Source organism: Lissotriton vulgaris, chromosome 1_1, assembly GCF_964263255.1.
Source record: "Lissotriton vulgaris chromosome 1_1, aLisVul1.2, whole genome shotgun sequence".
Taxonomy (NCBI): Eukaryota; Metazoa; Chordata; class Amphibia; order Caudata; family Salamandridae; genus Lissotriton; species Lissotriton vulgaris.
In genome coordinates this window covers 1699326620-1699339991 of record NC_141685.1, presented here as the reverse complement: position 1 = coordinate 1699339991, position 13372 = coordinate 1699326620, and the positions used below count along the sequence as shown (strand labels likewise).

Genomic DNA, 13372 nt, shown 5'->3' with positions numbered 1-13372 from the left:
GTTTACAATTGTGTATGTGCATTTTACAAAAATTATTACATATATATTTTTTTGCTGCTAGTTATTGGTTGGTAAATACCTTCTTAAAAAGGATGCACACAGCACTTGCACTTTTTTTTTCCTTTTCTCGACCGTCTAGTCCTCTTTTGAGATATGTATGTTTACAGCATCTGCACTTTAACTTGACCCTTCAGTCATTATGACCGATTATTATGTCCATGATTCAGTACTGTATAGTACATTTTATATTTTGATATTCTATAAAGTTTTATTATCGAATGTTTTTAGGATAGGATTAGGATAAGAAACTTGTATAAATTGGTAAGAATTCATGTATGACAATTCTATTATTTAAAGTTGACGCCTTTTTGACTTTGCAAATTCTAAGATCGACTGCTATGTTCATTCGTGTTTTTAAATGAAAATGATAACTTGTAATTATATTGGAGATTTTATGGTGGAATGAATTGTGTTTTAAAAATGTATTTTATGTGGAATTCTGCGGAATTCTAAATCATAATAAAATAATTGAATTGCAATTTTAGTACTGCTGTTCTAATATTGTTAAATCTAAAACACCACTCGTTGAATATGGATGACCCGAGGTAATTAATCATTCAATCAGATCTGAGCCACCACATTACGATTCTGCTATTCCTTTTGTAGGCACTTGTTAGTGGATAAAACAGTACAAAATAATAAAGAGACCAGTCAAAGGGGGACAAAGAGAATGGACGCAAAGAAAGAGGGGGTAGGAACAGTCAATATAGAATGTTCGGAAACAGCAGCTAAAATTCAATAATTGTGCCTCCAGTCATGATACTATCAATTGCCAAAGCGCACAATTGTATTAAAATAGTCATCTACAACTTAAGTGCAGAGTGCAAAAAAAAATACTGAAAATGTGGTGTAGAGGCAACCCCCAAAGACTTGAAATTGATGTGGAAATATTTATGACTTGGTCTTACTTTTCTCTTTCTTCTATCTCCTTCTGTCTCTCTTGCTCCCGCTGCCTCTGACGCTCCTCTCGCTGACGCTTCACCACCTTCTCATAATCATTGGGGAACATCGGGTCATACTCATCTGCCAGTGGGACCAGCACATCCCCAGTGGAGAAACCACCAGGCACTGCATCCTGAAAAGAATAATAATAACAAAAGAGTGCAATATAACTAATGATTGCCCAAACATCCAAGGTCTGCCCAAGCAATGCCCAGCGGGCCATGTAAATTGTAGTCATCCCCAAGTCATATACAACAACATTTCAATAAACCAGTTTCTTATACACCATGATATACCTCAAAATTAGAACTGGAGCAAGATGCTACTTAATATTTGATTAGAAAGAAAAAAGGTTATTTCGGTTTCAATCGTCGATAAGGAATGGTTTCTTACATGTAATCCTGGTTCTCTCTCTTCGGGAAATGTTTATTGAAATCATAAGCAATGAATTGTCTGTAGGTGTTGGTCTTTAAGTAAGGCTACGATAAGCACTTAATTAAAATGTTCTGCAGCCTATAAATTAGGCTATAATGGCCAATTGCTTACATTTGCATCTGTTCTTGCATAAGAGTCCAAACAATAGTGGCTGGTAAAAGTGTGAACCAATTTCCACAAAGCTGCATTGTATATTTGAGCAAAAGGAATGTTCCTCTTCAAAGCAGATTTAGCTGCTTTCCCTCTTGTGGAATGAGCTATTGGTCTAAAGGACAGAACATCTGACATGGCTAAACCCATACGTAGAGGGCCATAGTTCATAAACAATTGATTAGACTTGATTAAGTCTTTTGTTTTGTCTAGATACATTTTTGAGACCCATTTAACATCTTAAGTGTAGAGAGATCTTTCTGCTGGAGCGAAAGAATGCTGAAAAAAAGTAGGCAAAGTAATGGACTGATTAACGTGAAAATCCAAAACAATGCAAATGCTACCTACCAGTATGCATCTGTTCTTGGCATGTAGGGCTGCTGACATTCATATCTGTGCATAGATCGTCGCCTAGTGTTGGGTCCGGATGATTGCACATTGTTGTCCTGGAAGAGTCTTCGAAGTATCACGAGATAGGTGGCTCCTCCCCTGGACTACAGTGCGCATGGGCATCGACTCCATCCCCAGATTGTTTTTAGCCATTGTGGCCGAGATGGAGTGAACTTTGTGAATGATGACCATGCTATGAAATGATATGTAAACACTGCAGCTGCTACAGGCGCCGGGGAGGAGGGTGGGCGATATGAATGTCAGCAGCCCTACATGCCAAGAACAGATGCATACTGGTAAGTAGCATTTGCAGTTCGAGGCATGTTGGCTGCTGAATTCATATCTGTGCATAGAATACATAGCAGTCCCTCCATTAGCGGCGGCCGCCCGTGCCAGCTGCAGCAGTTTGGAAAAGTGTCTTGAGAACAGCCTGCCCTACAGCTGCCTGCTGTTTGGAATGCACGTCTACACAGTAATGTTTAGTAAATGTATGTGTGGTAGACCATGTGGCTGCTCTACATATGTCCTCCAAGGGAATGTTTCCAAGGAAAGCCATAGAGGCCCCCAACTTTCTGGTGGAGTGGGCTCTTGGTGGAATGCTGAGAGTGCGTTTTGCCTTTGCATAGCAGATTTGAATACATTTCACGATCCACCTAGCAATACCTGCCTTGGAAATAGCGTTACCTTTGTGGTGGGACGCAAAGGCAACGAAAAGCTGCTTAGTTTTCCTAAAATCCTTGGTCCTATCAATGTAATACATGAGGGCCCTTTTAACGTCAAGGGTGTGGAGCATACGCTCCGCCAGTGACTCAGGATTTTGAAAAAACACTGGCAACTCAATAGTTTGGTTCATGTGGAACTGAGACACAACCTTGGGTAGAAATTTAGGGTTAGTGCGGAGCACTACCCTGTTAGCATGAACCTGGAAGAATGGCTCTTGGATTGTGAGGGCCTGCAGCTCACTAACCCTCCGTAGCGATGTAATTGCTACTAAGAAAGCCACTTTCCAAGTCAAGAACTGAAGTTCGCGAGAATGTAGTGGCTCAAAGGGAGGACCCATCAGTCTCGTAAGAACCACATTGAGGATCCATTCTGGAGCTGGTGAGGTCCGTGGTGGAATGACCCTTTTGAGTCCTTCCAGAAAAGCTTTGATAGCAGGCACTTTGAAAAGTGAAAGGTGCTGTCTATTCTGGAGGTATGCGGCCATCGCAGACAGGTGAATGCGGATGGAAGTATATGCCAAATTACACTGGTACAGGTGGAACAGGTAACAGATGATGTTCTGAATGGAAGCATCTAATGGATTAATGTTGTGGTTTGCGCAATATATGACAAACCGCTTCCATTTGGCCGCATAACATGCTCTAGTAGTGGGCTTTCTTGCCTCCCGAATGATGTCCATGCAATTGGGAGGAAGGTTAAGGTAGCCGAACTCTAGGACCTCAGGAGCCAGATCGCCAGGTTGAGCTGTCGTGGATCCGGGTGCTGAATGTCGCCATGGCTCTGCGTCAGAAGGCTGGGTGTGAGATGAAGCCTTTGATGCGGTACCACGGATAGTTCCAGAAACGTGGTGTACCATGGTTGGCGAGCCCACGTCGGAGCAACCAGGATGAGAGTCATCGAGTGCTGCCTGAGCTTGCGCGCCACCAGCGGTATCAGGGGTGCTGGGGGAAAAGCGTACGCAAATTTGCCTGACCAGTTCATCCATATCGCATTGCCCTGCGATTGCGGGTGTGGGAACCTGGCGGCGAAGCTTTGGCATTTTGCGTTCTCCCTTGTGGCGAGCAGGTCTATCTCTGGATGACCCCATGTTTGAAAGTACGGCTGAGTACTGATGGATGTATCTCCCACTCGTGCATTTGGTGGCTGTGCCTGCTGAGCAGGTCCACCATCTGATTGTCTTTGCCTGGGAGGTGTTCCGCCATGAGGAAGATGTTCCTCTGAATGGCCCACTTCCACATGCTCTGAGCCAGATGAGACAGCTGTGGAGAGTGTGTTCCTCCCTGCTTCTGAATGTAGTACATGGCCGTCATGTTGTCCGTCCGGATCAACACGACCTTGTTGCACAGATGTACTTTGAACGCCTTTAAGGCCATGAAGATCGCCATCAGTTCTAGCACATTGATGTGCATCTTCCTCTGCTGTAGTGTCCATAGTCCCTGCACTGTGTAATGGAGTACATGCGCTCCCCAACCCTGGAGAGAAGCGTCCGTCGTCAGGATAATCTGTGGCACAGGCTCCTGGAACGGTCGGCCCTTGCAAAGGTTTTGTGGATTCCACCAATGCAGAGAGTTGTATGCCCGACCGCTCACCAACACTAGGTCTTTCAAATGCCCGTGAGCCTAAGTCCACTGACGTGCTAAGCACTCCTGAAGCGGACGCATATGTAGTCTCGCGTGCGGGACAATGGAGATGCAGGAGGCCATCATGCCTATCAACTGCATGAACACTCTTGCTGGAAGCAAGTGCTGAGGTCTGAATCTTTGGATCAGCGATTGAATGCTGCTGACTCTCACTGAATTCGGCTGCGCAGTGGCCGCCATAGTGTTTATGGTCGCACCCAGATACTGCCGTATGTGGGCGGGCTGGAGATGGGATTTTGGGTAATTCAGTGAGAACCCCAGATCATGCAGAAGGTGAATGGTGTGGGACACGTGGTCGGCGCACTGCTGTTCGGACTTTGCTTGAATGAGCCAGTCGTCCAGATAGGGGTAGACGTGGATGTTCCGACGTCTTAGATGTGCTGCCACCGTCGCTAGGCACTTGGTGAAGACCCTGGGCGCTGTGGTGACCCTAAAAGGCAGAACCTTGAACTGGTAGTGCTGGTTCTGAATGGTGAACCGTAGGTATTTTCTGTGTGAAGGATGCAGAGGAATGTGAAAGTATGCATCCTTGAGATCCAGAGTTGCCAGGAAATCCCCTTGCCGAAGCAGTGGGAGAACCTGCTGCAGTGTGAGCATATGGAAATGTTCTGACAGAATGTAGAAGTTGAGAGGTCTGAGGTCTAGGATGGGCCTGAGGGATCCGTCCTTCTTTGGAATTAGAAAGTACAGGGAGTAAACCCCTGTACCCCTTTCTTGCAGTGGAACGAGCTCTATTGCCCCTTTTTGCAGCATGACGTTGACTTCCTGCTGCAACAAGTGCAAGTGCTCGCCGGACATAGGACGGCTTTTTGGAGGTATGTTGGGTGGAGTGGATGTGAGCTCCAGACAATAACCGTATTGGATAAGAGATCTGACCCACCTGTCCGTGGTGATGGACTTCCACACGGGCAGGAACTGCTGGAGTCTCCCCCCGACCGGTGTTGCGTGGTCGGGGGGCAGTGACAAGGCGTCACTGTTTGCTGGCGGTGGAGGACCTGGAGCTGTTATTTCCACGTCCTCTGCCCTTGACGTTGTTGCCACGGTATCCACCCCGACCCTTGTTGGTATAGGAGGATTGGGTGTTACTTTTATAGAATTGCGTGGATTGTGACGCTTGACCCCTTGAGGTGCCTCTGTTATTGGAGCGGCGAAAGGAACAACCCCGAAACTGCTGTGACTGCAGGGCACCCATAGATTTAGCAGTGTCAGTGTCTTTTTTCATTTTTTCGAGGGTGGCATCCACTTCCGGCCCAAACAGGTGGTCTGGATTGACAGTTTGGTTTAGGATGGTAGTTTGAATGTCCGGTTTAAAGCCTGATATTCTGAGCCATGCATGTCGGCGCAGCAGAACGCTAGTGTTTATAGCTCGTGAGGCGGTATCAGCCACATCCAGAGCGCACTTAATTGAGGCATTTGTGATAAGTTTCCCCTCCTGAATTAACATTCCAGCTGCCTCCTTATACTGATCTGGTAAGTGCTGTAGAAGGGTTTCTAGAGTGTCATAGTGTGCCCTGTCGTAGCGTACAAGTAGCGCCTGCGTGTTGGATATGCGCCACATATTGGCTGCCTGCGCAGCAATACGTTTCCCCGAAGCCTCAAACACCTTTGATTCCTTGTCTGGGGGAGGAGCATCACCCGTAGTCTGTGAGTTGGCTCGTTTGCGTGCGTTGGGAGACAACCAGAGTCTAGTGGCAACTGTCCTTTGATATACATTGGATCAGTGGGCGCTGCCTTGTACTTCTTGTCAATACGAGGATTAATGACTCTTGCCCGGGTAGGCTCCTTGAAAACCTCTGGCGCATTTTTTAACACTCCTTTGAGCATTGGCAATGTCTTAACAGTCTTTTCAGCCACTGAAAAGGTATCAAAAAGAAAATCGACGACCACTGGGTCTGCATGAAGGTCGACGTCATGATTGGCTGCAGCTCTTTCAATTAGAGCGTTGAAGGCCGCAGAGTCTTCTGTTGGGGAAGTCTTTGCAGCGAAAAGCTGCGGCTCCTGTCCCGAATGAGGGTCCCCAGGGTCGCCCCCGGCAGACCATGGCTCAGTGACCTCCTTCGGGTCCGAGTAAACTGGATAGGCATACTCATCCTCATCGTCTCCATCACCCTCCCCAACATTAGAATGAGTGGGTGAGAGTTCCTGACTTTGCGGAGATGCAGGCTCCATAGGGGCAGACGCACCCGCAGAGTCCAACTTCTTTTTAAGCGGGATGTAGAAATGCTCTAACGCCGGCTCCGGGGTTATTTTCCGTTTAAGGAGAGAGAGCTTGCCTGTGTTGGCGTGGATGACCACCTCTCGACGCTCCTCCTCCGCCAGTGGTTGGTGGCGCGGGTTTGGAACCACGAACGATGCTTTCGGCGTCGAAGTCAACTTTAAAGGCGCTCCGGCCCCATGTTTAGCAGCGAAAGCCTTTGGCGCCGTCTTCGGCGGCAACGTGAAGAGAATCGGCGTCTGCGCCTTCGCCGGTTTCAGTAGCGGCTTGGGCGGCACAGTGTTCTTTGGCTCGACCGCCGCGGCCCCCTCCCGAATACGCTGAAGGGAATCCGTGACCTTCTTGGTGAACGAGGCGGAGGGACGGACCGGCTCGAGAGAGTCCTCCGAAGCCGGGTTCGGGTCGGCAACCAAGGCCGCAGTCTTCGGAGCCGGCGCAGCTCCCCCCTATGCCTTGTCAAGTGGAAGCGGTGCAGCCAGAGACTTGGGGTCGTCCTGCCGCTTCTTAGGGGCCTTCTTATGGTCATCGGCCTTCTTGGCGTCGACGCGACTCTTCAGAGCGTCGACCAACTTTGGCGCCGACGTAGCCGCGTCGGGCGTCTTCGCCTTCGGCTTCGGCACCGTGGTCTTCGGATCGGCCATTTTGGCGTGGCTCTTGAGCTCGACGGCCATCTTGGATTTCTTCAGCGCCGAGGCCTCCGAAGTCTTCGATCCAACCAGTGCGACTTGCGCTTTCAGTTTCGATACGGGTGTCGTCGACACCGACGGTTTCACTTTCGGTTTCTGCACTGGGAGTGGTGCCGCACCGATGTCCGTGGCCGGGCCGGAAGGCGGAGCCGTGGGACGGGTATCGAGGTCTTGGGTAAGGCCCGAAGGCGATCCCTCGACCTGGGCCTCATAATGGCTGATGGCCCCGGAGTCAGTCTGAGGAAGCTCCTCCTCCGAGCTATCCTCTACGGTGGCAATGGCCCCGTCGTCGTCCCCTACCTCCTCGACGACTTCCAACTCCTCATCTTCCGCGTCTTAGTGTTCCTCGACCTCCGACGCCGGGTTAGAGTCCGAGACATTCTGGATGGTGTCGTCGTCAACATCCTCCTCGAAGATGTTCGCCGGAGGGGGTGCCGAACTCTGGGCCTGCAGTCTTGCGGCCCAGCGAAGTTTGAGAGTCTTCTTCGACCGGAACTTGGAGCAGGCCATACACTTGGCCTCGTCGTGGTCCGGTGACAAGCACTTATTGCACACTGGGTGCACTTCGATGTGCGGGTATTTCGAGGCACACACTGGGCACCTCTTAAATGGACTTCGTTCCATGATGAAGTAGTCTGGAGCGTTGTGTAGGCCCGTCCGCGCCGAAAGCACGCGGAAAGGCAGCAATGGTTCGGAGCCGATGAACAGACAAACCCGAACGATAGACAATACCGACGCGAGTCCTAAAGACCTTTTGGTCTCAAGTAAAGAAAGTTAAACAACTATCGATTCCGACAGAGGGAACCGAAACACATCCGAACCCAATGGCGGAAAAAAACAATCTGGGGATGGAGTCGATGTCCATGCGCACTGTAGTCCAGGGGAGGAGCCACCTATCTCGTGATACTTCGAAGACTCTTCCAGGACAACAATGTGCAATCATCCGGACCCAACACTAGGCGGCGATCTATGCACAGATATGAATTCAGCAGCCCACATGCCTCGAACCTTTGGGTACGAATTTCAGATGAATCCTCCTAACCAACTTACTGCTATGGAATGCCAGAAAGGTGTTGCAATGAGCTCTTATGCATGGGTTCAAAACGAGATGCCATGAGACACAAGAGTAGTGTGTGCAATTCCCAAGAAGGGGAGGGAAAACTTTCTTTATACTCTTTAGTACGTTTTTAATAACTGGGACTTTGAAAGAAAGAGGTTTGTGAAAGTCATTCTCTGTTGGCAGTAGTAACTGCCAAATGGACTTTAATAGAAGAGAATTGCAAGCCGGGTTCGGCCAGATAAAGCAAACTATGGAAGTAGAGCTATTTCTTGGCACGTAGATGGATCAAAATTCTTGACAGAACACCAGATACAGAATCTCTTCCACTTAAAACAGTAAGCTGAACGCCTTGATAAACATTCAGCCTCTGAGTGTTCATGCATTTCGGTGGGAACATTTAAATGTCCATATTGTACAAGCTCAGGAGCCATGCTGTCAAAATCAGAGAGGAGACATTGGGATAAACTATCTCACCGCCGAATTTCCTGAGAAGGTCCGGTCTGTACAGCAGCTTTATGGGTAGACGTTCTGACATGTGGGGAACGTCTGCGGGCCACCACTGTCAGGCTACTATGGAACTATCAAAGTCATTCTGGCCTTCGAGTAATACAGCTTGATGATTATTGATGGAATTAGGTGAATCAGAGGAAAAGGTATAGAGAAATTTGCCGGACACGTCGATTCATAGGGCACTCCCCAATGTTCCTGGTTGGTAATACTTTGAGGTGAAGTTTGGGCGTTTTTTTTTTCTGCGGTTGCGACTAAATCTATGTGAATACAACCAAGATGTTTTAAATTATGTTGTTGTGTAGAACCCACTCAAGATTAAAAGAATCCTGCATAGGGAGTCTGCTTGAACATTCTGTAGCCCTGGGAGACGGGCTGTAGTGATTCTCAAGTCCCTGGCTAGTAACCAATTCCATAGTGTTTGGGCTTCTAGTGACAAGGCTCTAGACCTTGGCCCTCCTTGATTGTTCAGATAGAACATCGTTGTTGTGTTGTCTGAACAAGAAGGGATTTAAGCTGTAAGGATAGGCGGAAAGACTACAACACCAAATGAACAGCTCATAGTTCCAAGAGGTTGATATGAAAAGTAATTTCCTTAGTGTACCATTTGTTCCCAGAATTAGAAAGTGACCTTTGTTGCTCACCAACCTAATTGATGCATCGGTCGCTATTGCCTGATAGGGAACATCCTGATGGAGAGGCATCCCTTGAAGGAGATTTTTTGGTTTGCATCAACATAGGAGAGATTGCCAACTTTGAGGAACATTTTTAGCTTGTCTTTCCAGATACCAGAGTATTGACTCAACGGGTCTTCCAGACACTCTTGTAGTGGTCTCATGAGGAGATGGGCACTCAGCGCCAGAAATATGCAAGAGGCCATCACTCCTACAATAGATGGCACTTTTCTCACAGCTGGATGAAATATTTTCATGAGAGATTGACATATCAAACGTATGGATAAAAGTCTCTCCGACGAAGGATACACTTTTGCTTTTATGGTGTTGATAGTTGCTCCTAGATAATAAAGTGACTGAACTGGCGATGAGGTTGGTTTCTGATGAATGACATCAAGACCTAGCCGATTGAGAATAGAGATAGTTACTTGATAAAGATGCTTTACTTGCGGCGTCGATTCCTTGATAAGCCAGTCGAATAGGTATGGCTAGACAAATATTCTGACCTTCCTGAGATGTGTTTCGATCACTGATCACTGCCATGTACTTCGAAAAAGTTCTGGGGCTGGTTGGAGGCCAAAAGGAATACTTTTGCACTGGTAGTGATTGTATTCTACTACATGATCGGTACAAAGTTCTTCCTTTCCTCGAAGGAATTTGTGGTATTTCCTGGCTATTCCTGAAGATCTATGGAACAGAGCCAGTCTCCTTGATGGATTTGAGGATAAGTTTCATGTAATGCTAGCATTCTGATTTTTTCTCTCTGTATCTATTTGTTAGCGACTTTCAGATCTAGTATGGGTCTGAATTCGTTTTTAGGACATTTCTTTTTCACAAAGAAATAATAGGAATAAATCCCTGTTCCCCGTTGGTTGGGAGGTACAGCTCCACCGCATGCTTCTGCAGAAGGATGTTCACTTCCAATCTCAGCATTTGTAGATGTTGATAGGTTGATTTTGGTGGAGGAATATTTGGCGGAGGACTGGATGAATCTGAGACAATAACTATTCTACCAATATTCAGAAGCCAGACAGTTTGTGATAGATTTCCTTTCTGGTAGATATTGAAGTATTTCCCCTACCGGAGTGGGTAGCAGAAGAATGGGAATCAGAGGCTCCTTGCTTGGAGCATGTAGGAGGTTTTCCTGCTTGGAAAGATTTGTAGCCAACTTTTCCCTTTTTGTGGACACCTCTGGTGCTGGCGTTGGTTGTCCTTGCAACCACTGAGGCGTTTGAACCTTCTGGGAATAGCAATGCCTTTCAAGCAGCTTGTAAGGGTGCTTTCGTTGCTTCTTACGTTTCTCCAGACCAACTGCCTTCAAGGTCTCCATCTCTGTCTTCATTCAAGTCATTTCATCATCTGTATGGCTCCCAGAGTGTTACCAGATAAAGGAAGATTATTCATTCTCTGCTGAGATTCCTGCTTGAGCGTCCTGAGGCAAAGCCAAGAACGTTATCTGAGGGCCAATACGTGACCGTAACCATGGGCTGCGAGCAAAGATGAATCAGCAGCAGTGCTAATCACTTGGTTCGAAACCATCATGCCTTCATTCATGATTTTGATGAAGGCTTCACTGCATTCTCTTGGGAGGTCTTCGAAAAACTCCTGCAGGAACTCTCATAAAGACCCATCAGACCTACCTAGCAGGGCAGATGCACTTCTGCTTTCATGGTTGTAGCAACTGTGCCACATACCTTGTGTCTTACTGAATATAGTTTCCTGCTTTCTTTGTCTCGTGGAACTAGAGATGACGGAGTAGTAGAATTACCTTTCTTTGCAGCGAGATAACAACTGAATAAAGAGGAGGATCTGACTGCAGGAATAACAGCTCCTGCTTTGGAGGCGTATATTTGTTCTGAAGCGTAGACGGAGCTGCTTTAGCTGCAGCTGGGTTAAGGAAAGGTTCCATGGTGGATTCTAATAAACCTGGAACTAGAGGTAGAAGGGACCTTGATGCTGCACGTTTGTGAAGAGTTTCTAAAATCACTGATGTAGCCCTTGGCTGGAGGAGAATCAGTCCTTGTCAGTGAGTATCTTCCAGTAATGAAGGAAGAGGTGGAATAAAGTGACCTCCGTCTGGATGGTGACCTAGTTCTGGGTCAAGACCTAGAATGAGATCTACGAGTGCGGCTTGAGGTGCATCTTGACGTGGAGTGTCGAGAACGATGATGATTGTCTGGCAAGATCTGGACTGAGGATAGGTTGATCTCCAAGGGGAAGCAGGAGGTCTTGCTGGAGATGGAGCTCCTAAAAGGGGTGTATGAGGAAGTGAAGGAAGCTAAATATGTGGTATAGTTGGTGCAGAAGGTTGCTGCGAGTCCAGAATAAGGACCAGCGTTAATGGCCAGTAAGCCCTGGAATATCAGAGTCAGAAGTTGATGGCAATCTTCTTGGTCTCGAGCTCCTGACCCGTTCTGCAGGTCTGAAATGCCTCTACTTCGAGAGGCTTCTCAAGGTCACTGTTTCTCTAGGTCATAAAGTCGACTGACATTGACGTGGAGCGTCTCTTGTGTCTTGACGTCATGGACTCCTACAACGTTGACCTCTTGTGTCACAACTTCGAATGTCATCCCCTCCTCAGTCTCAACCAAGCTCTCGACAGTACGCAAGTCGGAACCGTACCACGACCTGGAACTACAACCTTTTGGAAGATTTCCTATTTTATTGGCTCGCCCTCTCCTGGAATTCTCAGTGGATGGCGGAAGAGCCCTAGTAGAGTACTAAACCTCTCCTCGCTCATGTGATGTCCCACCTTCAGACTGCACATCCTGCTGTCTGCATCGCTCTTCAGCTCCATGAAGATGAATCTTCTTTCTGTCCCTCAGGGTGCACCTGGAAAAGGTCTTCCAGTGCTGACATCTGTTAGGGATGTGGCCGTCGGGAAGGCAGATAATGCAGACACCATGAGGGTCTGATTCGGACTTCTATCTGCCACAGGCAAGGCATTTGTCAATTAAGATGGCATTTCATTTAACTAGAAAAATAATTTTCCTGTCGGAAAACTATAGAAAAACACTGGAAATGTTGAAAAACGTCGAGTGAAGGGGGTTGACAAAAAAATTCTGAGAGTAATTTCAAAGAATAGGCAAAAAGGGCCAAGCTTTGTGCTCCAAGATTCTGTCACCAGGAACTGGAAAAAAGAACTGAGGTAATTGCCGCCTACTGGGCATGATGGGATATAGGTAGGCCGTGAGCGCTTAAAGGAATAGAGCCTCTCTTCATAACTGCAGAGCTGCAGCCTATAAGTCTACATTGTCCTCTTTCGTTCTTCACCATTTGCCTTTCCAAAAGGTTTGTGAATGAGATTTACAAGGTCAAATTACACAGCTCCTGCTAATTTTCCTGTTTTTTTTTTAATTACATAGCAATCCTTTTTTTAATAGAAATTAAAGCAATTGCCCAATATAGCCTCATTTTTAGGCTGCAAACCATTAAAAAAAATAAAGTGCTTATCCTGGCCTTGCTGAAGAAAGCAAACATCTACACTTAAGGATGTTTATTGTAAAGAAGTGCTTTGGGATTCTTGCACCTGGGCACGACTATTCAGTACATAGGATTTTAATGGTGTTCCTCTATGAGAGAACATCAATTATGAATGTATTAACAGTCATCTGACCAGGATTCACTTGTAAAGGAGCACATTTTGTTTTGGAAAGTGCATTCACTTGCCAGACCTGCACATCCTATCTGTATACTATTGGTAAGAGTGAAAAGGGAATGAAAAAGTAAAATAATGCAGGCATCCAATAGATAGTATATGATTGGCGGAGCAACTATTATAGGAATATTATTCTGCATTCTTCTCTCATGACCCCATCCATAGTGAATGCTCTGTAGTGAACTGTGGACTGCTAGGGGAATCACAGGATATAAGAAGAAACACCAAGTCC

The 13372-nt window shown here is 46.9% G+C and overlaps 1 protein-coding gene across 2 annotated transcripts in view; it reads right to left on the bottom strand.

Annotated features, from left to right (window-relative positions):
• Positions 1-13372, bottom strand: part of RBM17 (RNA binding motif protein 17) — a 286908-nt gene that overhangs the window by 196920 nt on the left and 76616 nt on the right. For both annotated transcript variants that reach the window (XM_086918944.1, XM_086918945.1), the window contains exon 4: positions 969-1135. In XM_086918944.1, the coding sequence (XP_086775070.1) occupies positions 969-1135 (167 nt within the window). The remainder of the gene's footprint in view (positions 1-968; positions 1136-13372) is intronic.